This window comes from Macaca mulatta, chromosome 2 (genome assembly GCF_049350105.2).
Source record: "Macaca mulatta isolate MMU2019108-1 chromosome 2, T2T-MMU8v2.0, whole genome shotgun sequence".
NCBI lineage: Eukaryota > Metazoa > Chordata > Mammalia > Primates > Cercopithecidae > Macaca > Macaca mulatta.
Genome location: NC_133407.1, coordinates 100,060,531 through 100,084,009, shown reverse-complemented (window position 1 = coordinate 100,084,009; position 23,479 = coordinate 100,060,531). Strand labels below are relative to the sequence as shown.

At 46.6% G+C, this 23,479-nt stretch overlaps 1 protein-coding gene and 2 long non-coding RNA genes across 6 annotated transcripts in view; 2 read left to right on the top strand and 1 right to left on the bottom strand.

Moving 5' to 3' along the window:
• Positions 1-23,479, bottom strand: part of ITGA9 (integrin subunit alpha 9) — a 388,682-nt gene that overhangs the window by 11,652 nt on the left and 353,551 nt on the right. For both annotated transcript variants that reach the window (XM_015131366.3, XM_077992146.1), the window contains exon 27: positions 11,007-11,126. In XM_015131366.3, the coding sequence (XP_014986852.3) occupies positions 11,007-11,126 (120 nt within the window). The remainder of the gene's footprint in view (positions 1-11,006; positions 11,127-23,479) is intronic.
• Positions 1-23,479, top strand: part of LOC144339118 (uncharacterized) — a 133,696-nt gene that overhangs the window by 55,282 nt on the left and 54,935 nt on the right. The window contains exon 5 of one of the 3 annotated variants that reach the window (XR_013413795.1): positions 3,525-3,955. The exons of the other annotated variants lie outside the window; for them this stretch is intronic. This is a non-coding gene — a long non-coding RNA (uncharacterized LOC144339118). Of the gene's footprint in view, positions 1-3,524; positions 3,956-23,479 lie in introns of those variants that run through there. 3 annotated transcript variants of the gene reach the window in all.
• Positions 13,439-22,105, top strand: LOC114676112 (uncharacterized). Its single transcript, XR_003726962.2, has 2 exons — positions 13,439-13,510; positions 16,928-22,105. It is a non-coding gene; the product is annotated as an uncharacterized LOC114676112 (long non-coding RNA).

Here is a 23,479-nt window from a genome sequence, read left to right as displayed (position 1 = left end):
TGTGTCTGCTGGTCCTGCAGCTCCAAAGAGCAGCTCCCTGAACCCTCCTAACAGACATACACAATTTTCTGATATAACCATGTATTCAAAAGCAGCCGGAAAACTCCTAGGGAAACAACAGATTGCCCCGAACAGCCCTACTTAGATGGGCGCTGCGTGAGGCATGAGGCCTGACCGAGTTCTGGGGTGTCCACCCTGCAGCAGCAGCCTCTTTGTCCCCAGTCCCCTCCAGGGTGAGAGGGGCCAGTTGGACGGTGCCATGGCATCTGGTCTCTTGGGGGATCCTACCCGCTCCCCAGCCTTTGGGCTGCTTCCTAGACAGTGATTCTGAGGACCTGGGACAAATTCCTTTTTTGGACTAACTCAAGACTTCATGTTTATAGTTCTCTTCAGTTACTTGACTATTTACATAGCATGTCTCTGTCTTGAGATGTCGACAGTGCAACATCAGCCCAATATTTACTCCCAAGCATAAACAAGCCCCCACTGAATGTCATTGGCACATGGTTCTAATTGAGGCAGTGTGAAGGGGGTGTGGTGCAAGCACATAGGCATGTGTCTGTGCATTTTCTTTTTCTTTGGAGGAGAAGCGAGGACGCCCTCCCAGCCCAGTTTGCAGGGAAGGTGATAACCCAGTGGCCTCTGGAGGGGTTGCCAGACCTGACGCATTCTCTGAGACATTTCACAGATTGGTTTTCTAAGTGTTTCTGCCTTAGGTCAGAAGTAATGCTCTCAAATAAAAACCATGAGCCCAAAGCCAGTCCTAAAGCAGCAGGCTCTTGGAACAGCCCCAGCTGACACAGGGTTCGAAGCAGCCCTTTTCAGAGGGCTGGCAAACACATTCTGCAGCCTGCCTCTTTGCCACTTGAGCAAGTAGGTCCTGGGCCTCCTGGGAAGAGAGGGCCATAGGGCTGGCAAAGCAGTCTCACTTCCCTTTGCTCCAAGTCATCTCGGTTTGCAAAAGGGTCAAATGGGAGAGAGAGGGTCTTTGGCAGACAGCAGTGAGGGAGGATGTGGGTCTCTCTCTTTCACTGAGTGGTGGCCTGTATGTTTTGGCAAACTGCAAACAAACAAGGACAGAGCTGGGGAGGGGAGGAGGGTGTGAAGGAGGCAGAGAGAAAGACAGGGAGGGAAGAGCTTGGAGTCCTAAATAAGGGAAGGGGGGTGTCTTTCTTTGAAACACCCCATCATCTTCATTCTTTCCACAGAAACCAGGCTGGCTTATATAAGCTGAAGGTATTTCTTAAAGGTGCAAGTCACACATAAAGTTGTTATCCCTCCTGCACCTCTGAACAATGTAACTTTCTCCTCCTAAACAGGCCTTTATGATTGTCTTGAAGAGGTGCCAGGCCCAGGCATCTTCCAACCCAGTCAGGAGCTGAAGGAAAGGAGAGGGGACTCATTTGGACTTTTCTTCCTTTAAAAGCGTTTCATATTTCAAAGTTTTCTTCCTGCATGGTGGTTTGGCTGGCTACTGTAATCCTCGCACATAAAGTTTAAATTATGGCTCCCAGTGTCTGCTAACATCTCAGCTTTGGGAAAGCTGATTAGGATCCATTTCAGAATTTGAAGAGCTGTCTGGTTAGCTTGGGGCCCTCATTGTGGATTTTGTGTCAGAGCCAGGGCCTGCTGCCGCCAAGCATGAGAGGATGCCTGAGATGCCAGCGGATGGGCTTTCTCGAAGGCCACCGGGGAGCTGCGCAGGGTCAGAGGCAGATGAGGGGCTGGGCTGGCTGAGTGCATCAGCAGGGAGCCTGGAGCTCAGCTCTGAAAAAGGCACTTGCTGATCCTGTAAGGGCTTTCTGTTTTAGGTAAACAGTAGCATCACAGTGCATGTGTAGGTGGGGCCAGGGGTTGGTAGCACAGGCTAAGTCCTGCTCACCTTCAGGGCTTTGCTGAAGCTGATTTTCCTACAAGTCTTCAAGACGAGGTGAGGACTCTGTTGCTGAGGTCAGGCACGGTGGCTCACGCCTGTAATCTCAGTACTTTGGGAGGTCAAGGTGGGTGGATCCCTTGAGGCCAGGAGCTCAAGACTAGCCTGGTCAATATGGTGAAACCCCATCTCTACTAAAAATACAAAAATTAGCCAGGCATGGTGGCGCACACCTATAATCCGAGCTACACAAGAGGCTGAGGCAGGAGAATTGTTTGAACCTGGGAGGCGGAGGTTGCAGTGAGCCAAGATCGCATCACCGCACTCCAGCCTGGGTGACAGAGTGAGACTCTGTCTCAAAAAAAAAAAAGAAAAAGACTAAGTGAGGGCTGTTGCTTATCTATCTTTGTCCCTTTACCTAGGGCCTGCCACCTAGTAGGGACCTACTACTCTTAGCCTAGTGAAGGTACTGGCCATCTTGCGAGCATAAAGCATGCAGACCCACAGGCCTGTGTGGTGCTGTGCATGCGGCGGCATGGCCAGCTGCTCCGCTCAGCTTTCAGTACCATGTCATGATTCACGTTTATGCAACACTTCTGGGAACAACCACTTTTGGCTCAGGAGCTCAAGGCAGCAGCAAGTGACCATAGGTGGCAATGCCAAGAGCTACTCTAGAAGGACATTCAAGAGCCACAGTTCTGTAAAGGGAAGAGGACTTCAACACTGTCCCCACCAACCACTGTCTTCAAAGGCCCTTAGTGAAGTGGGCAACCTGTCAGCAGTGGCAGCTGGGTAACACTCAGTGGCTTTCCCCTTGAAAGGAATGGAGGAAGTTACATATGGAATATGGCAATAAGCCAGAAACATTAAGACCTCCCATATAAGTCAAATATGAGGCTGGAGTTTAGGCCATCGATCAACAGGTCTTTGGGTTACTGCACCATACTGTCAACGTAATACCAAATCACTATTCACTATACATAACGTATCATTCTTAGGTTGTAGACAGGGGAATCAGAGTTGACAAGAGGTCTGTCATTGAAGTTCTAGAAATACGTAGGTCTTTAAAATAATCCTACATTTCAGTTGCCCTTTTAACCTCTTATAAAGTCATCACTTAGTTAGCCTTTTAAGGAAAGAAACAATTTTTCCCTAAAGAGATCCCCTCCACCAAGCCCCTTATCACATTACAACATTGCCTGAACAGACTGCACACTCTGACATAAATGCTGCACCAAGATTTTCTATTTGCCTCCTCTTCCCCAAAGGGGTTCCATTGTGATTTTATCTATGCCACTATGGGACAGAGACGAGGTTTCATCTACTTTAAAATAGAACAAAACTTCTAGTTAGGCAAATTTTCATTTGTCATAGTGACTTTTAAGGAAAAGACACGGTGGCTCACACCTGAAATCCAAGCACTCTCGGAGGCTGAGGCAGGCGGATTGCTTGAGGCCTGGAGTTCGAGACCAGCCTGGCCAACATGGCGAAACCCCATCTCTACAAAAAATACAAAACTTAGCCAGACGTGGTGGCAGGCACCTGTAGGCCCAGCTATGCAGGAGACTGAGGTAGGAGAATCTCTTGAACCCAAGAGGTGGAGGTTGCAGTGAGTCGAGATCACGCTACTGCACTCCAGCCTGAGTGACAGAGTGAAACCCTGCCTTGTTAAAAAAAAAAAAAAAAAGATAAAGATTTTGCCCATATTTCGAACACTATGTACACGACAGATAAAAGATAGCCACCAAGCCTTTGCCACTCCTCCCATTGAGAAGCAGTGTCTATTTCCCCTCCCGTGAACCTGAGCTGGCATATGACTGCTTTCACCAACAAAGTAAATGACGCTATGCCAGCTGTGGGCTAGCATTTAAGAGAACTGGCAGCTGTCACTGTGCTCTCTTGCGGCCTAAGCCACCACATAAAAAGTCAGACTATCTGCTGGAAGAACCACATGGAGAGGCCCTGAGTCCACATGGAGAGGGAGAAGGACTTGACCGAATTCAGCCTTCCAGCTGTCCCTACCAAGGTGCCAGGCATGAGAGTGACGCTGTCTTGGACTCTGAAGACCAGCTCAGCCAGCAGGTAAATGCCACTAAGTGACCTCACTCAATGTCATATGGGGCGGAAGAATCACCCAGCCAAACCCTTCCTGGATCCCTGACCCAGAAATGTGTCAGATGTAATGGTTGTTTAAAGCCACTCAATTTGGGGGCAGTTTGTTATGCAGCACAGCTCGCTGGTATGATACAACAGCCTGCAATTCAGGCAGCAGCAGCACTAACAACCATGACATCCTGCAGGAGCGAACTCCTTTGGGGTGCCTGCCTAATTGTTTTCTTTTCTGAGAGTCTCTTCCCCAGTATCCCCTAAACCACCATCCTGCATCTTTCTCCCCGCCTGACTCCATGGGAGACATGTGACCCACACTGGGCCGGGTGGATTATCTCCCCGCCAACTCCCTTCCTCCCTTCCAAAGTTGATGGGAGTGGACATTTGACTTGAGCTGGGTAGATCCTCTCCCCCAGACATGTGGGACCAGGAATCAGAGGTGGCTGATCATTTTGCATCTGTGGCTAGCAGTCCTTGAGATGTAAGTCTGGAGGGGCTGGAGGCAACCATCTTCCTACGGTGTGTAGGGAAACATACAGAAAGCTGGTCTGCGGTAGGAGGAGAACGATGTGGATGTGTAGCCAAGTAGAGAGAAGGGGCTCCCTTCTGTTGTCCTTCCTTCTGCTGGGCGGGGGCGACAGGGAGTGAGGCAAGCCCAGCCTTGTCTCCTAGCCTCCTCTAAGCAGCACTCACTCAGAAAGCCCAACACCAAGCTCCTCCTCTTCCCAAACTAATCTGAATCTTGCCTTCCCTACCCTGATTAAGAGCATCCATCCTTTGTCTGAACTTATCTCAAGGAGATACAGCTATTCTTTTTTTCTCCCTGACCTCTCAAGTCCAGCTGGTCAGCAAACCCTGCCTGTCCTACCTTGGCCCATGGCAATGGCCCTGCTCTCGTCCCCGCACGGTCCCCAGATCTCTCTTTCCTTTTAGAGACAGGATCTTGCTCTACCACCTGGTGCAGTGGTATGATCATAGCTCACTCTAACCTCAAATTCTTAGGTTCAAGCAATCCTCCGGCCTTGGCCTCCCAGAGCTCTGGGATTACAGGCATGAGCCACTGCACCCAGCCCCAGATCTCTCTCTCCACACGATCTGGTCATGCTACCACTCTGCTCACAGACCTCCCATGCTCTCTCTTTGCCCTGGTTAGCGGTGGCCTTCACAACTGTGGCAGACGGTCTTGCTGCAGGTCAGTGACTGCCCTCCAGTGACAAGCTTTACAAGCTGCTCCCCACAAACCCTGTTTATTTTCCCACCTCTTCCTTCCCTCTGGATGGAACCTTCATCTACCCTTCTCTGCCTGGAAAACTCAACCCACACTCAAGGTCAGACTCGAATGACACCTCATTTATGAACTGTCCTCTGGCTTCTGTGTGCTAAGCACAGTGCTAAACATTTTCCCTGCATAACCTCTACATACCAAACTGGAGGTGATGGTCTCCTTTTTACAGAGGAAGAAACTGAGGGTCACAGAAGGTAAGCAACCCCCTTAAGGCCTCATGTCAGGCAAGTGTGAGAGTCAGGATTGCTGCCCACAGCTGTCAGCCTGAAAGCCGCTCTCATCTACCACACTGTTCTCTGTGACCTTTTTTTAATTTAATTTTATTATTTTTTTAATTTTTTTTCGAGACGGAGTCTCGCTCTGTCGCCCAGGCTGGAGTGCAGTGACGCGATCTCGGCTCACTGCAAGCTCCGCCTCCCGGGTTCCCGCCATTCTCCCGCCTCAGCCTCCCGAGTAACTGGGACTACAGGCCCCTGCCACCTCGCCCGGCTAGTTTTTTGTATTTTTTAGTAGAGACGGGGTTTCACCGTGTTAGCCAGGATGGTCTCGATCTCCTGACCTCGTGATTCGCCCGCCTCGGCCTCCCAAAGTGCTGGGATTACAGGTGTGAGCCACCGCGCCTGGCCTCTCTGTGACCTTTTAATCCTCTCTCCTCCTTGGGGGCAAGGGAGGGGGACTCATGGTGCCATCTTCTCAGTTTCCAGAGCAGTCACTGTGCAGCGCTCACCTGCAGGTCTATGCTAGGTGGTGAGGTGGTCAAGGGCAGGGAAGGGCACAGTTATTGCCACATCCCAGTGCCTAGTCCATGCAAAGCAAGGACTGGGGCAAAGCAAATGTTCGAGAAACGTGAGCTGAAATGAGATACTGCTCTGGGTTGACTAGCAAAGCCGTTTTGACCCAGGTGACCTCATTCAACAGCCTCCTCAAAGCTTTCTTGCCACCCGGTAGTTACAGCAAGCCCTGGTCTGGGCACACGGTGTGTCCCTGGTGGCCGTGACTGCCCTCTCCCTCCCAGTCTGTGGCAGAGGGCAGAGTGTGCCTTCTCAGGTCCTGGCTCTGTGGATCCCACACAGCTGGGTGACCTCAGGGTTCTGCCCACCCATGACAGCATCTCCTGCAACCATGCTTTCTTTAAACAAACACAGCAAAAGCAAGGCAAAGCAGGTGGCGGGCTGGAGGAGGCAGGGGTTGTGCAGAGAAGACGGGCACCCCTGAGGGGCAGAGCCAGGTGGGGTGGCCAGAAGGAGGGCATGCAGGCCACAAGGGGAAGTGGGGCTCGGCCACAACACTCCCTGCTCTGTGCCCTGTCTGGTTCCACACACCCAGCCATACAGGACACAGCTCCTCTCATTTTAAGAGCCCATATAAAGGCAGAAGGAAGTCTCACACACACACACACACACGCACACCCACACCCACACACACTCACGCACCAAAGCCCTCAATCAGCAAGAAACCTTGTCTTTTCAGATCCCAAACACTGAGCAGGCTTTGTTCTCCACCCACAGACCAGAGGCTGTCTCAGCAGGAAGGAGCTGAAGTTGGAGAAAAGGGAGAATTAAGAATCTATCTGGCAATGTGGATTAAATAAACAACAAATTGGCAGATTGTTTTTAAAAGGCAACATCCACTATTGGCAAACAGACATTTCTGATACATTGCTTGTGGGAGGGTGAATCAGCATGACCTTTCTAGAGGGCAATTTGCAATAGTAATAAAAGGCTTAGGCTGGGCGCAGTGGCTCACACCTGTAATCTCAGCACTTTGGGAGGCTGAGGCGGGAAGATCACCTGAGGTCATGAGTTCAAGACCAGCCTGGCCAACATGGCAAAACCCCATCTCTGCTGAAAATACAAAAAAAAAAAAAAAAAAGCTGGGCGTGGTGACAGGCACCTGTAATCCCAGCTATTCAGGAGGCTGAGGCAGGAGACTCGCTTGAACCTGGGGGGCGGAGGTTGCAGTGAGCTGAGATCATTCCACTGCACTCCAGCGTGGGCAACAAGAGCAAAACTCCATCTCAAAATAAATAAATAAATAAAATTTTAAAAAGGCTTAAAATACGCATTCCTTTTGATGGTGATTCTATTTCTAGGCTTTCATCCTAATGACATAATGAAAGATTTGTGCAAATATTTGGCTCCAAGGATATTTAATGTGGTGCTGTTAAAAGAAGTGTGAAACCAGGAGCAACCTAAATTCCAGTATCAGGGGACTAGATGAGTAGACTGCAGACACTCTACAGCTTTAAGATGTGCTGGAAACGTGCTTTGAACAATATGGAAAGATGTTCACAGTACTGTCTTCAGGGAAAAATAGGAATATGTTCTTCCCAGATTAATAAATCAAATCCAGGCCAAGTGTGTTGGTTCACACCTGTAATCCCAGCTTTGGGAGGCTGAGGTGGGAGGATAGCTGGAGGCCAGGAGTTCAGGACCAGTATGAGAAACATAGTGAGACCCTATGTTTACAAAAAATAAAAAAGGGAGCCAGGCTTGGTGCATGCCTGTAGTCCCAGCTACTTGGGAGGCTGAGCAGGAAAATGGCTTGACCCCAGGAGTTAGAGGCTGTAGTGAGCTATGACTGTGCCACTGCCTTCCAGCCTGGGTGACAGAACAAGACCCCACACTTTAAAAAAATGGAACCCATTGCTTTTAAATTTAGAAGTACTTCACCTGAAAATATGTTGAGTATGTTACTGTGAAATTTAACTAACACACTATTCAAAAATAAGTTGATGCTATGAGAATGCCTGGCCTATATCTATATATGCAGAGAAAAAGGTCAAAATGAGACAACGCTATGCTCATCATGGTTATTTCTGGGATGTGAACTTCTGGTGTTTTACAGCATTTTTTGGTAATTGATATGTTATCATGTTTGGTCAATAAATACATTTTTTTTTGTAATCCCAAATAAATTAGTTGTTTTCTTTTCTTTTCTTTTCTTTTCTTTTATTTTTCAAGTGACTTATTTATTTATTTATTTATTTTTAATTATTATTATACTTTAAGTTCTAGGGTACATGTGCATAACGTGCAGGTTTGTTACATATGTATACTTGTGCCATGTTGGTGTGCTGCACCCATCAACTCATCAGCACCCATCAACTCGTCATTTACATCAGGTATAACTCCCAATGCAATCCCTCCCCCCTCCCCCCTCCCCATGATAGGTCCCAGTGTGTGATGTTCCCCTTCCCGAGTCCAAGTGATCTCATTGTTCAGTTCCCACCTATGAGTGAGAACATGTGGTATTTGGTTTTCTGTTCTTGTGATAGTTTGCTAAGAATGATGGTTTCCAGCTGCATCCATGTCCCTACAAAGGACACAAACTCATCCTTTTTTATGGCTGCATAGTATTCCATGGTGTATATGTGCCACATTTTCTTAATCCAGTCTGTCACTGATGGACATTTGGGTTGATTCCAAGTCTTTGCTATTGTGAATAGTGCCGCAATAAACATACGTGTGCATGTGTCTTTATAGCAGCATGATTTATAATCCTTTGGGTATATACCCAGTAATGGGATGGCTGGGTCATATGGTACATCTAGTTCTAGATCTTTGAGGAATCGCCATACTGTTTTCCATAATGGTTGAACTAGTTTACAATCCCGACAGAAAACCCCACTGTCTCAGCCCAAAATCTCCTTAAGCTGATAAGCAACTTCAGCAAAGTCTCAGGATACAAAATTAATGTGCAAAAATCACAAGCATTCTTATACACCAGTAACAGACAAACAGAGAGCCAAATCATGAATGAACTTCCATTCACAATCACTTCAAAGAGAATAAAATATCTAGGAATCCAACTTACAAGGGATGTAAAGGACCTCTTCAAGGAGAACTACAAACCACTGCTCAGTGAAATAAAAGAGGACACAAACAAATGGAAGAACATACCATGCTCATGGATAGGAAGAATCAATATCATGAAAATGGCCATACTCCCCAAGGTTATTTATAGATTCAATGCCATCCCCATCAAGCTACCAATGAGTTTCTTCACAGAATTGGAAAAAACTGCTTTAAAGTTCATATGGAACCAAAAAAAGAGCCCACATCTCCAAGACAATCCTAAGTCAAAAGAACAAAGCTGGAGGCATCACGCTACCTGACTTCAAACTATACTACAAGGCTACAGTAACCAAAACAGCATGGTACTGGTACCAAAACAGAGATATAGACCAATGGAACAGAACCGAGTCCTCAGAAATAATACCACACATCTACAGCCATCTGATCTTTGACAAACCTGAGAGAAACAAGAAATGGGGAAAGGATTCCCTATTTAATAAATGATGCTGGGAAAATTGGCTAGCCATAAGTAGAAAGCTGAAACTGGATCCTTTCCTTACTCCTTATATGAAAATTAATTCAAGATGGATTAGAGACTTAAATGTTAGACCTAATACCATAAAAATCCTAGAAGAAAACCTAGGTAGTACCATTCAGGACATAGGCATGGGCAAAGACTTCATGTCTAAAACACCAAAAGCAACGGCAGCAAAAGCCAAAATTGACAATTGGGATCTAATTAAACTAAAGAGCTTCTGCACAGCAAAAGAAACTACCATCAGAGTGAACAGGCAACCTACAGAATGGGAGACAATTTTTGCAATCTACTCATCTGACAAAGGGCTAATATCCAGAACCTACAAAGAACTCAAACAAATTTACAAGAAAAAAACAAACAACCCCATCAAAAAGTGGGCAAAGGATATGAACAGACACTTCTCAAAAGAAGACATGCATACAGCCAACAGACACATGAAAAAATGCTCATCATCACTGGCCATCAGAGAAATGCAAATCAAAACCACAATGAGATACCATCTCACACCAGTTAGAATGGCGATCATTAAAAAGTCAGGAAACAACAGGTGCTGGAGAGGATGTGGAGAAATAGGAACACTTTTACACTGTTTTATTTTAAAATATCCATCTATAATCCTCTAAGAGGCTGTTTTCACCTACATCTGAGACTTGGAATTCTAGAGGAGTATGGACTTTGGTGTCAGGAAGTTGCAGCTATGGTCCCTGGTGCTGTTTTGGAGCTGAGGACACAGTGGAAACAAGGAAGAGATAGACCTTCATCAGCTAAAGCCTGTGATACCATTACTGATGAATAGAGAGGCTCTGAAGGAAAAGGACTCCGGGTCTCTGAAAGCAGAGTGTGAGGCAAACAAATCATCCTAGACATGAGGATGAGGACACCCCTTTCTCCTTGAGAGAGTGATGCTTGAGGCAGGACAGGTCTGCACCCTGGGCCACCTCCAGATGAACCACCATGAGGTTGGGAGAAGTTCTGATGAAGCTACTCTGGATTGTAACCCATTTCAGTTACTCAAGTTTTCTGGTCAGAAATCTTCCTCTTATTCCTTAGAGGAAAAGAAGGAAGAATTGCCTTCTGATCTTTCTTCAAGCAAATGGTAAATCTCCCTCTCCTGCCAGTTGCTCCCCAGGCTTCTGTTTTGGAGTTAGGTTCTCACCATCCTATGTTAGGACTCTAAGGGAAGGTAAGAGAAGATAGTACTGAGACTTTTGCCCTCCCTCTGAAGTGCTCCAAATCCTTAGTTGTGGATGGCCTCAAGGGGAGCCAAGATTCTACTCCCTGCCTGAAGCGTCAATGTCCTTCGCTGTACCAGTGCCATGAAGGAAGCTCTAACAGGATACTCCTTCCTCCCTGGAAAGGCAGGAGAGCTGGGCATCCATGGGTGGGGACAATCGCCAGACTCACCTTCCAGAGCAACACAGCCAGCAGCAGGAAGATGAGGATTCCCACCAACAAACTGATGGCGATGATCCAGCCCACGACGTAGCCACGGGGCTCCAGATTGTGCAGGGCCTCGAAGACCACCTAGGAGGCAACGCAACAGTGAAAACATTTCCTTTTTTTTTTTTTTTTTTTGAGGCAGAGTCTTGCTCTGTCACCCAGGCTGGAGTGCAATGATGCAATCTCGGCTCACTGCAACCTCTGCCTCCCGGGTTCAAGCGATTCTCCTGCCTCAGCCTCCCAAGTAGCTGGGATTACAGGTGCCTCGCTAATGTTTTGTATTTTTAGTAGAGACGGGGTTTCACCATGTTGGCTAGGCTGGTCTCGAACTCTTGACCTCAGGTGAGCCACCCACCTCAGCCTCCCAAAGTTTTGGGATTACAGGCGTGAGCCACTGCACCGGCTGAAAACATTTCCTAAACAGAAGTGCACAGAGCATGATGGAGCCCAGCCTGGGCTTGACATTTGGAGAGAACTACAGAGAAGTATCCAGACCACTGTTACTAATAAATAAATACATAAGCTCCGCTGAACGTTTTTCTGGTTGCAAACTGATGGATTTTTCACTGGCATCTGAAAAGGCACTTGAAATCCAAGCCCTAGGTCTTGAAAGGGTTGTAATGACAACAACCCTGATTTAAATATCATGAAGTGAACAAAAGTGTACTGAAAAACTTAGAGGACACACTATGTTCTTGATTCAGAACAGATAACAACAATGTACCTTTTGTTTCAGCTTTGACACGCGAGTGCTCTGCATGTAAGGCAGCTCTTCTTTCCAAGTGTTCAGCTCAATGTGTCACTTAGAGGAATTACTTGATTAATGCTAGTTTCCCCAGTAGACTGTGGACCCCACAAGGGGTAGGACACAGTCTGTCTTGGGTCTCATGGTAGGGCCTAGCACATTGAAGAAACTTATTCAAGAGGCTGTACCGTGGTTTCCCATGGGAGCCATAGCAATCGGAGCCCATGTCCCAATGAGCCAAGTTTTCCCAACTTTTCCTGAAACTCAGTGGTGTGCTGGAGCTGGCTCATATTAGCTCATGAGAGGCAACTGTGCATCTCTTCCTAACTCTGTACCTAGTGACATTGCAATGGCAGTTTGAAATGGGCTATGGTGGGAGTATTTGGCAAACAAATCAGGGCACCCCTACCCCCCTGCCAGAGAACTGATTGTTAAACATGTATTAGTGCTCACCTCTGATTGTCCCCTTTGGCTCTGCTTTAGCCCCACTGGTCACAGTGGAGTTTAGTTTTGCAGAATGACTGGGCACAATACTGACGTGATAATGCCTAACAATGCTTATTTAACCATTTTAGGGCCTGGCTCCCATCCCTCTCTAAATTTATTGAATATCGTCTGTGTCAGTTCTGTGCTTTTTTGCAATCTCTTATCTAAGTCATACAACAGCCCTATGAGATCTTCAACACCCATTTTATAGAGGGGGACATGGAGGTCCAAAAAGGATATTTGCTCTAGACTGTGTAGTTCAAATGCACAGTCATGATTTGAACCCAGGTCTTAGCCAACCCCAAACTCCCAAATCTGAGCTTGTCATCACCACACCAGAGTGCCTGATTGACAGTGGCCTTCTTTATAGGCTACCTGTCAACTGAATGAATTACTTACTGGCTCTTCCCTGGTGATAAGGAAAGAAAATGAGACCACCTCTACCTCACTGCCTCCATTCCCACAGCTGGGGTAGGAGAGAGTGTGCGTGCGCCAGGGGGATGGGGCAAATGGACACACAGGCTGCCACAGTTTTTGAGTCTGTTTTCTCATCTGCAAGACAGGAGCAGAACAGTGCCTTGCCAGAGATTGAAAAGGGGTAATGCACACAGAGTCCCCAGCATAGCATCTGTCACAGAGCCTGCCCTTGACAAATGGAGTGTTCCTGTTAGCATCATTGTCATTGCTTGTAGGGAGTTTTTTGAGGTTGTACATGGCTGGCTACTTTTTAGTTTTTATTTTATTTTTTGAGACAGAGTTTCTCTCTGTCACCCAGGTTGGAGTGCAGTGGCGCAATCTCAGCTCACTGCAACCTCTGCATCCTGGGTTCAAGCGATTCTTGTGCCTCAGCCTCCCAAAGTGCTGGCATGAGCCACCACTCCCAGCGCTTTTTACTTTTTAAAAATTACTTACTGAAGTCGAATATACATAGAGAAAAGTATAGGTATCCTAAGTGTACAGCTCGCTGAATTATCACATACCAAATGCTAAATGCATGTGTGTAACCAGCACCCAGATCAAGAAACAGAAGGTGATCACCTCCCTAGAAGCTACCTTCCCCCTTCCTTCCAGTCCCCACCCCCACCAAGGATGTCTAACAGCTTGGATTAGCATCACCTGCTTTTTTGAGACCTTGCTATAAATGGAATGACACTGTATGAACTACAGTACTTGGTTTCTTTTCTTTTCTTTTTTTTTTTTTTTTGAGACGGAGTCTTGCTCCATTGCTCAGGCTGGAGTGCTGTGGCACAATCTTGACTTACTGCAACCTCTGCCTCCTGGGTTCAAGCAATTCTCCTGTCTCAGACTCCCAAATAGCTGGGATTACAGGTGCCTGCCACCACACTTGGCTGATTTTTGTATTTTTCATAGAGACAGGGTTTCACCATGTTGGCCTGGCTGGTCTCGAACTCCTGGCCTCAGGTGATCCACCTGCTTCAGCCTCCCAAAGTGCTGGGATTACAGGCATGTATCTGATTTCTTTCTCTCACTGTTATGTTTGGGAAATTGCTCCAGGCTGTGGCATGTCCACTCTCACTGCTGTATAGTATTCCTCTGTGTGGACATGCCACTATTTATTCATGCTATTATTGATGAGCACATGGAGGTTGTTTCCAGCTTGGGGCTTTTAAAAAGAGCAATTTTCAGACAGTAGGCAATTCTCAGGAAAGAATATTTAAGGAAGTGTGGGACAGAGTGAGCTCTGACGTCTGTCATCCTAAATCCACTATTTTCTATGTAGTTCAAATGAGCAGCTCTTATCTTTAAAGGCAGACAGATTCATGTCTTTGGGTTCCTGCCCCTAAAAAGCTGTGGATCAAATCACCTCCTGCATTCAGAATCTCTCATGATGTCTTGTACAGATGAACTGTGAGGAACTGTTAGGAAAGATGCAGAGGGAAGAGTGCTGGCTTTAATCTGGTCCTGGTGCAACCGTAGGCAACCAACTTTCTCTTTCTCCCTGAAATGGGGGTCTGATAGGGAAATGTGGCAGTTCTGTGAAAGTGCCTGGGTGTGAGAAAAGTTTGCTAAACCTTATTGTTGACTATGAATCAGACTGAAACACTGAGCTCAGTGGGGTTAGCTGTAAAGCCCAGCACCCTGTGCTAACCCAGATGACTTCTTAGGGACACTGACATCTGCATAGCAGCAAAGCCACGTTGGAGGTCTGGCTTTGTGGACACAGAGGTTAAAGTAGCAGCTACAGTTTAGTCTGGCAAGTTCCACAAGAATGCCCTGTCACTTCCCCGGAATGTGGGCTTCATCTCTTATTATTTTTAGGGATGCTGTCCATTCCCTCGGATGCATGCTCCATGCTTTGGCAGAGCCTGTTCTCTCACATCACAACTCTCAAACTCATCTGTGAGTGATGAGCTGAGTGTCCTGCAGCTCTAGGAAGTCATATCTTAGATTAAAAAACAAAACTCCAAGGAAGGAACAGCAGCATGGACGACATGGAGAGGCAAGAAGCACTGATGATCAGGTCCCGTCGTCACCACCAATGAGCCGGCTGATCCTGGTTAAGCCCCTACACCTTTCTAAACAACTTTTCTCTCCATCCTCTTGTTTCCATCCCAGGTACTTCCTGGCTCACATCTCGTCTTCTCTCACCAGCACTATTACAGGAGGCTTGGAAAGGCCTCCTTGCTGTTAGAGTTGTTTTTCTAAGGCCCAGGTCTCATCACATCACTTTCTGGTTTACAGTGTCCATGATTTTCCTTCAGGCTGAGCATCTAATTCAGGACACCAGGGCCTTCATACTCTGGTCTCCTTTCTGCCTTTCCAGCTGCTCCCAGGACACATATTTACATTCTAGCCAGGTAGAGATCTCTCCTCTGTGAGACTGGTGGTCCCCAGCCTCTCTGCAGGCTCCTCTTGCCTCCTGGAATGCCCTTCCATCCTTGCCCATCTGACAAGCTCATTATTGCTCATCTAAAAATGTTCATACTTGACCAGCCTGGCCAACATGGTGAAACCTCGTCTCTACTAAAAATACAAAAATCAGCCAGGAGTGACGGCATATGTCTGTAGTCCTAGCTACTCGGGAGGCTGAGGCAGGAGAATCGCTTGAATCCAGGAGGCGGAGGTTGCAGTGAGTCAAGATGGCGCCACTGCACTCCAGCCTGAGTGAAAGAGCAAGACTCTGTCTTAAAAAAATAAAAAATTAAAAAAAAATGTTCATACCCTTTGATCCATTAATTCTGTACTTGAAAACTTTACTCAAAGGAAAGAAATATAAAATATGGAAAAAGTTTTATGCTCAAAGATGTTCATTGCAGAATTATTTATATTGGTGCTGAATTAGCAATATCCTAAGTGTCTAACATCAGGGCAATAAATAAATAAACTATGGTCGATCACAAAATAGAATATCACAGAACTATTAAAAATGATGACAGTAAAGCTGACTGTCAAAGCATAATTTTCAAAAAGTTAAAAACATGATTCTCATACAAATATATAGTGAATACATGGCAAAGATTTATTTAATTTGTTATTGAGGAAGTCAGCAGGGTGGCAAAGCTAGTTTTAAAAAGACCAGAAAAAAATGTGTAGTCATAGGAAAAAAATTACTGAAATCAGATTACTAAATCAAGTACAAAACTGGCTAATACCCTACAAGGCAGTAAACTCTAACCTTTGGGATATTTTCAGTCAAACAGAAATCATTTTTGTCTTTACTGGCGAGAGTCATTTATAAATTATCAGCCTTCTATAAGTTAATATGTAACTTCACAGAATTTGGGCCCTGGAGGGTTAGGCAGGCCTGCAGACCAGTGCTTCTCAAATTTTATTGTGTGTAAGAATCACAGGAGGAACTCTGTTAAAATGTAGATTCTGAATTAGAGTCTAGAGTGGGGCTTGAGAGCCTAGATTTCAAATAATCTCCCCTATGATGCTGATGCTGCTGGTCCGTGGACCACACTTTGAGTAGAAAGGGGCGAGGGGATGCTCCAGTATGACACTGAAAGGATATGTAATCATTTTTTTACCTGATTGCCAAATTTTAGAGACTTTTGAAAACAGTAATAATGTGGGAAAATGATGTTTATTATGCTAAGTTAAAAAATCAGAAGATGCTGGCTCACGCCTATAATCCCAGCACTCTGGGAGGCCAGGGTGGGAGGGTTGCTTGAGCCTAGGAGTTCAAGATGAGCCTGGGTAACATAGTGAGACCTTGTCTCTACAAAAACACAGAAATTAGCTGACCATGGTGGCGTGCACCTGTCATCCCAGCTACTTGGGAGGCTGAGGCAGGAGGATCATTTGAGCATGGGATATCGAGGCTGCAGTGAGTCGTAACTGTGCCACTGCACTCCAGCCTGGGTGACAGAGCAAGACCTGGTCTAAACCAAACTAAACTAAACAAATAAAATAAAATAAATAGGTTGGGTGTGGTGGATCACACCTGTAATTCCAGCACTTTGGGAGGCCAAGGAGGGTGGATCACTTGAGGCCAGGAGTTCAAGCCAGCCTGGCCAACATGGTGAAACCCCCCATCTCTACAAAATATACAAAAATTAGCCATGTGTGGTGGCGCATGCCTGTAATCCCAGCTTCTTGGGAGGCTGAGGCAGAGAATCACTTGAATCTAGGAGGTGAAGGCTGCAGTGAGCTGAGATTGTGCCACTGCACTCCAGCCTGAGTGACACAGCGAGACTGTTTCAAAAAAAAATTAAAAAATAAAAAATGAGAAGATTATCTAAAACACAGAAGACTTCAGCTTTGCAGAAATATAGTAGGAATTCTTTAAAGTAAATGGATGTGTTTTGATATTATGAATATCATTTCTCTTTTCTACTTTTTACTATTTTTTAAACTGAGCATTTTAAAGGCAAGTAAAACCATTTTATTTTTTTAAAGGACAGACTCTGCTCCAATATCTCCTTTCCCAAGAAGTCTGCCTTGCTCCCCATCTTCAGCGGAATTAATCATTCTCTGAGCTCTTGGAAACATAGTCATTTTCAACTTACTGTAGCATCCCAATGTATATAAGTGGAGTTTCTTAGGTAGGCAGCTAGAACCCAGCTTACTCAGCCCCCGTTTGTTTTTATTTTTTGGAGACAGGGTCTCACTCTGTTGCTTAGACTGGAGTGAAGTGGCACAATCTTGGCTTACTATAGCCTCAACCTTCTGGGCTCAAGTGATTCTCTCCCCTCAGCCTCCCAAGTAGCTGGGACTACAGGCACACACCACCACACCCAACTAATTTTTATTATTATTTTTTTGTAGAGATAGGATTTTGCCATGTTGCCCAGGTTGGTCTTGAACTTCTGGGCTGAAGTTATCTGTGTGCCTCAGCCTCCCAAAGTTCTGAGATTATAGGTGTGAGCCACTGCACCTGGCCCAGCCCCTCTTTCTAAGCCCTGTTCCTCCCTAACCTGGTCTCAGCAGCCCCTAAACCAACTCAAGGAAACCCATGGCTCCAACAAAACAGAGTTTTAAAACCACAGCTGGATACTTCATAGTCCCAGTTCTAGGTCCTTCTCACTCTCTAAGGTAATAATGAATCTTCCTGTCTATGGACTCCAGTAAACTGTGAATTTGTATACAACAAAGACGTGAATGCATGCATTCCTGTTACCTGAACCAAGGCATTGATTCATTATATGATTCATGAATATATCAATTAATACATTCAACATCATTTCTGCTATAAAATCAGATGAAGTGTGAACACGACTTAGTCTGCAACAAAAGAGATGGTAGGATTTGAAGCTGGAGTCTCTGAGTGTGATTATTTTCCCTCTCCTTCAAAAATATACTTGCAAATGTTACATGTTATATCCTTTGGGGGAGTCCTGGCCATCCATCCATCCATCCATCCATCTGCCCATCCACCACCTATCTGTCAATCTGTCCGTCTACTCTGTTTGTCCGTCCGTCCGTCCATCCATCCATCCATCCATCCATCCATCCATCCATCCATGCAACAAATGTGTCTGTAGTATCTTCTATGTGCTAGACATTGTGGAAATTCATTGATGAATAAAACAGGCAGTCTTTGCCCTCACAGTACTTCCAGCTTCTAGAGACTACTAACCAATTAGACAAATAAATGCACCATTATAACTGTCGAAGTGCTACAAAGGAGGAGTTCATGATGATAAAAGATCCTCATGATAGAGGCATGGGACTGAACAGAGTTCCCTGAGGAGCCATTTGAGCTGAAGGTGAAAGGACAAGCAGAAGTTAACCAGCTAAACAAGGGAGGGAAGATCATTCCAAGGAGAGGGAACATGATGTGCAACCCCCCTTTGGCATGAGTGAACTTGGCAAGGGTGAGACACTGCCATCGGCCAGTGGACTGAAGCCAACAGGATGAACAAGAAGCCACAGGAAGATGTTCATGATGTGCTTGGACAGACAGGAGCTGGAGGCCGCAGTAAGATCTCCATGCTTTACCTTAAGAGGAATGGGAAGCCACTGGAGGGTTTTGAGCAGGGAAGTGATGTGATTTGCATTTTGCAAAGTACACTGCAAAATGAATCTAGATCAGAAGGGATAACTGCATGTGGGAGTACAAGGAAAAAGCAGCCCCCGTGAGAGGGCTGCAGGGGAAATGGTTTCACCAGGTTAGATCCATGGTTTCAATAAGAGAGAAGGTGGTGTGAAAGGAGAAGACTGACTGAGGAGAAGTCTGCTGGTTTTGGGGGAGTGGCTGTGAGGGTTGTAGCACGCTGAGCTGGGGAAGGCAGGAGCTCTGGCCAGTGAAGGGATGGCTGATGGACCCTGGCTGGAGGGCTCACACACTGGATGTTGACCAACAAAACAGACGAAAATGAGGAGTATGAGGATCTGTCTCAAGGAGGCCTCTGAGGAGGGCAAACAGGCCTTCGAGGCAGGTCCAGACACTGGCACCCTGCCTGCTGTACAGTTTAATGCACCTGAGGTTGGCAAGCTGGCGTCAGGGAGTGGCCAGAAGCCAGCTTCCAGTTTGAGGCAGTGGGTGAACCTAAATCACACTATTTGATTCACTTCTGTGTTTCTGGAAACTTTCATGTTCTGATCAATGAAAATATACCTACTGTAACAGCTGGCAATGCCCATGTCTCCACAAGGCCTGAGAATATGACCACAATGGCTGTACATCTTGCCCAGGCTTCTGCTGGATGGAGAGCTTCCAGAGATGGGGGACAGCTTAGTCAATATCATCTAAGAGGAGGTTCAACTCCAGACCTAGACCAGCTAAAGATCAAAGACAAGGGCAAGATGCTCTCTGCTGTCAACATCACACACTTGTCTCAACAGAAGGAAGGAATTTATGTAAAATAAGAAGTGGAAAGAGAAGAACATCTGTGGCAGTGAGATGACATTTCCACCTGCTTCTGATTCCATCTAATAGCCAGTGGAGGTATGGGGGAGAGAGGAGGGAGACAGGGTGGTTGGGGCTGGAAGAAATGTTTTCAGCAGAACCATGCCTCAGATGGCTCTCAGAACTCAGCCTAGAAAGCAAGCCAGTTCAGAGGCACAGGGAGACTTACAGAGGTGACATAAATGAACAAAAAATAAACTGTGCATTTGGCAAGATTGGCACTGTAAGTCTGTGCTGTGATGAACACAGATATTAAACATGCCCTGTGCCTGCCAGGTGTCACGTTTCCGAAATCCCTTGCTCTGTCAGAATTTGCAGAGGAATGAGCTGGGCTCTGCTAATTTCTGTTATTGGTAACAGATCACATTTGTAGAGTACTTACGATGCGCCAGGCACCATGCTGAGAGGTTTCCGATCTACTACTCCCCATAATCCTCACATTGCTCTTTAGAGAGAGAGGAGATGGAGCTCATTTACCTGAAGCGATGGAGAATTCTCCCCTTGACTGCACATCTGTGCATCTGGTTAAGGATCAGAACACAATGGGAAGAGTTCCAAAGCCAACTGACCACCAAATAGTCTGAGCATGATGTGCTCCTGAGGCCCTTAGAGCCAAGGGTCACTCCTAAAACAGAAGATCAGCTGTCTACCACCCAGGAATGCGATTCCTCCCACCTGCTCTGTGTGTGGGCTCTGGGCTACGGGACAGCACAAGCCAGAGAGGCAAGGGGTCAAGGGAGACTCAGGGCTCGCCAACAGGCAGAGCTGTGGCCAGAACTGGCTCTTTCACTGACCAGCTGTGGGACATCCGGCAGGCTTCTTCACTCCCAGAGCCTCCATTTCGTCAACAGAAAATTGAAGTCATAGTGCCTAGTTCACAGGGGCAATGTCAGAGTCACAGGAGGTAATTATAGCACATGCCCAGCACTTCACAGGAACTGGGCAGATTCGAGCACACCTCACACAATGAGGTCTTTCATCTTAAGGGGACACAGACACACACACTGAGCAGAGCACCCAGGCTTCAAGTGGAGAACATTTCCATCTGTGGCCAAGACTCGGTTCTCTGCCCAGATCCTCTCAGGTCCCCTCTCTTGCTTCGGCCTGCACAGCCCCCAGGTTTTTCATGCCTTCACTTCTAGAGGCTGCCTTACTTTTAGAGGGTAAAGTGCCTTGGGGTTACTACCTCTGGAGCAGCCCCAACCAATGACTGGCAGATACAGGAGTGTGAGAGTCCAGCTCCCCTGCTTCCAGGTAGGACCAACTCCGAGGTCAGGATCAGGATGAGGCTAAGATGCTCCCTGAGATCTCACTCTTGCTTCCCTTCTCCTCTTTCCTATCCTGTCCCATTTATTTCCAGTCTCATTAGGAGCACCTCTCTAACTAAACTAGTTACATGATGCCCTCATTTCAGGGTCTGCTTCTTGAGAATCCAGACCAAGATACCATCTGACTTCATCTTGAATGCCTGATCCTCCTTGTCCACGTGGGAAATTCCTTCAATACTTATTCAGGGGTCACTCCTTCTGTGAAGTCTGTCTTGACCTCTTTAGTACAGATACTCTGGGCACATATGCATACAGTGCTGCAGGGGTGTGTGTGTGTGTGCACGTGTGTGTATATGTGTGTTGACCTGTTTGGGGCTGTGGAAGTCTTGAGGGTAAAAATTTCATTTTGTTCATAGTTATTGGGGGTATAACTAGTCTCTAGTGAAAGCCTCTGATGAACTGGGTAACCTTCTGAAAATACAACTTTCCATAGCAGTGGCTTCTTTAGAGCCCAGGGGTCCAGTGAGCAGGTATGGAAGCCAACAGGAGGGAGTTCCAGGAACCTAACCCCTGAGTCAACCAAAGCACATTTCAATTTAGAAATGGGTTCCGTCGCCTAAAAATAATGATGATGATGATAATCATGATGATGACTGGAAACTCTGATTTAGAGTAAACTGACCAGGACTTGAGGATTTGGGGAGAAAAAGGCTCATTTTTCATGTGGTTCATCTCCTTGGCCATCTCTTTATGCAATGACAGCCACTATCAACAGAGTGCCCCTGTGGATGTGCCATGCAAGAGGCTTTGCATCGAGATGACACTGGATCCCTCCCAGTCCTCCAGGATAAGCATTCCTTACATGTGACTGGCACCGGTCACTGCACCTTCAATGAAATAGACATACTGTCCACTTGCTCTGTCTCCTCTGCCACCCTGACCTCTTGCCAGGTGATAGTCACAGCCTTCTAACCAGCTCCTTATTTCCACCCTTGCCCCTACAACCCACCATCCACACAATGGCCTATCATTTTTAAAGAACATACATTGGATCATGCCATTCCCTGCTCCAAACAGAAGCTTTCAATGGCTTTCCTTTGTAACGGCCCAGTGGTGTTACCTGGGGTGGACCCTGCCTAGGTCCACCGTGGTTCTCTTCACTGCTCACCAGCTTCCTGCTACCTGGTTTTTCTGTGCCTTGAAGAGGCCAAGCCTTTTGGGGCTCCATACAACTCTCCTCCCCAACTGGGACACTCTTCCTCACGCTTGGCAAGTGAATTCCTTCTCATCTGCCAGTCTCAGCTTCCTTGGAGAAACATTCCTCGACCCCCAATCTAAAGCAGGCTACTCCCTGGGGACTAACCTCAACTAGAAATAGAATCCTTGTTTGCGTCCTTGATGACTGCTGCCTCCTCGGCCAACTCCGGGAGGGCAGGCCAGGGATCATGTCTCTTTTGTTACCCATCGAGTCTCCAGTGCCTAGCACAGTGCCTGGCTCTTAGCAAGCCCTCAATAAATATTCATCATACAAATAAGCAAATGATGACCATTAGAAAATATGACTCATATGTTTGGCAAACTATACCGAGAGTTTTCTCAATTCTTGATGGTCAGAGCTTAATTCTCACATGTGGGGAGGTGGGTGAGGAGAAAGAACTGCCCACCACCCACTACTGATGGCATACGTTGGGGTGGTGTTGACCCTTCAACAACCCTCCTCTTCATCCTACATCTCAGCATAATGTGAGGTTCAAGGGGGAAAGATTATATTGTCATATGGAACATGATTGTAAGTATAATTGGTCACATAAAGGATAAATAACAAGTCATAGTCTATTTCATGACAGTAAAAGCGGTAAACTTTGCCTCTAGAAGCAGTCCACCAAATGAATGGTAAGTGGCATTTTTGTGGAGTAATCTTGCTGGCCATGTCGACAGATGCCTCTCTGGTTGAGATACCAGGCTTGTATCTTTGGTGGGGAGTGTTAGGGAGTGGTGTGGAAGGGCAAGTCACATGTGGGCAGGACTGCAGAGGTGCTGTGCCACCCTAAGCAGCAGCTGTGCACCAGCCCTTCTTCTAGGAGCTTCATGCTGGTATCACTGAACCTTCTCAGCAACTCCAGGAAGTAGAAATGTTTCTGCCTGACTCCAGAGCACAAGGTGAAGAGAAGCTAGGGACAGCTGTATCCCGTGTCCAGGACACCATGCCAGACTTCCTGCGCCTGGACATAGCCTATAGCCCTCAGGTTTCCGGATCCCTCTGATTTTCGGTCTGGTTTTCCAGTCTTCCAGTGCAATTCTGAGCACTTCCACTGGATAGCCTTCGAATCCATTCTGATTCTGCTGAAATGCGACAGAGCCAGTCTTTCCGGCTGGCACCGAAGACCTCAGTCTGGTGCACACTCCACATGGCAGCCGCTTACGGACTCATCTGTGGACTTACAAGTTTATCATGTATTCCGCTATTTGAAAATATCAAGAAAATAGCAAGAATTCTTGCACGCTTCTCATACAGGAGTTTGAGAAGACGGGAGTTTGAGGGGATGTCTTGCAGTAACAGAGCTGATTCCATAAAGTCTTGATTTGCCTTGGGGGAGTTCCTGGCCTCAGATGATGGGGTCCT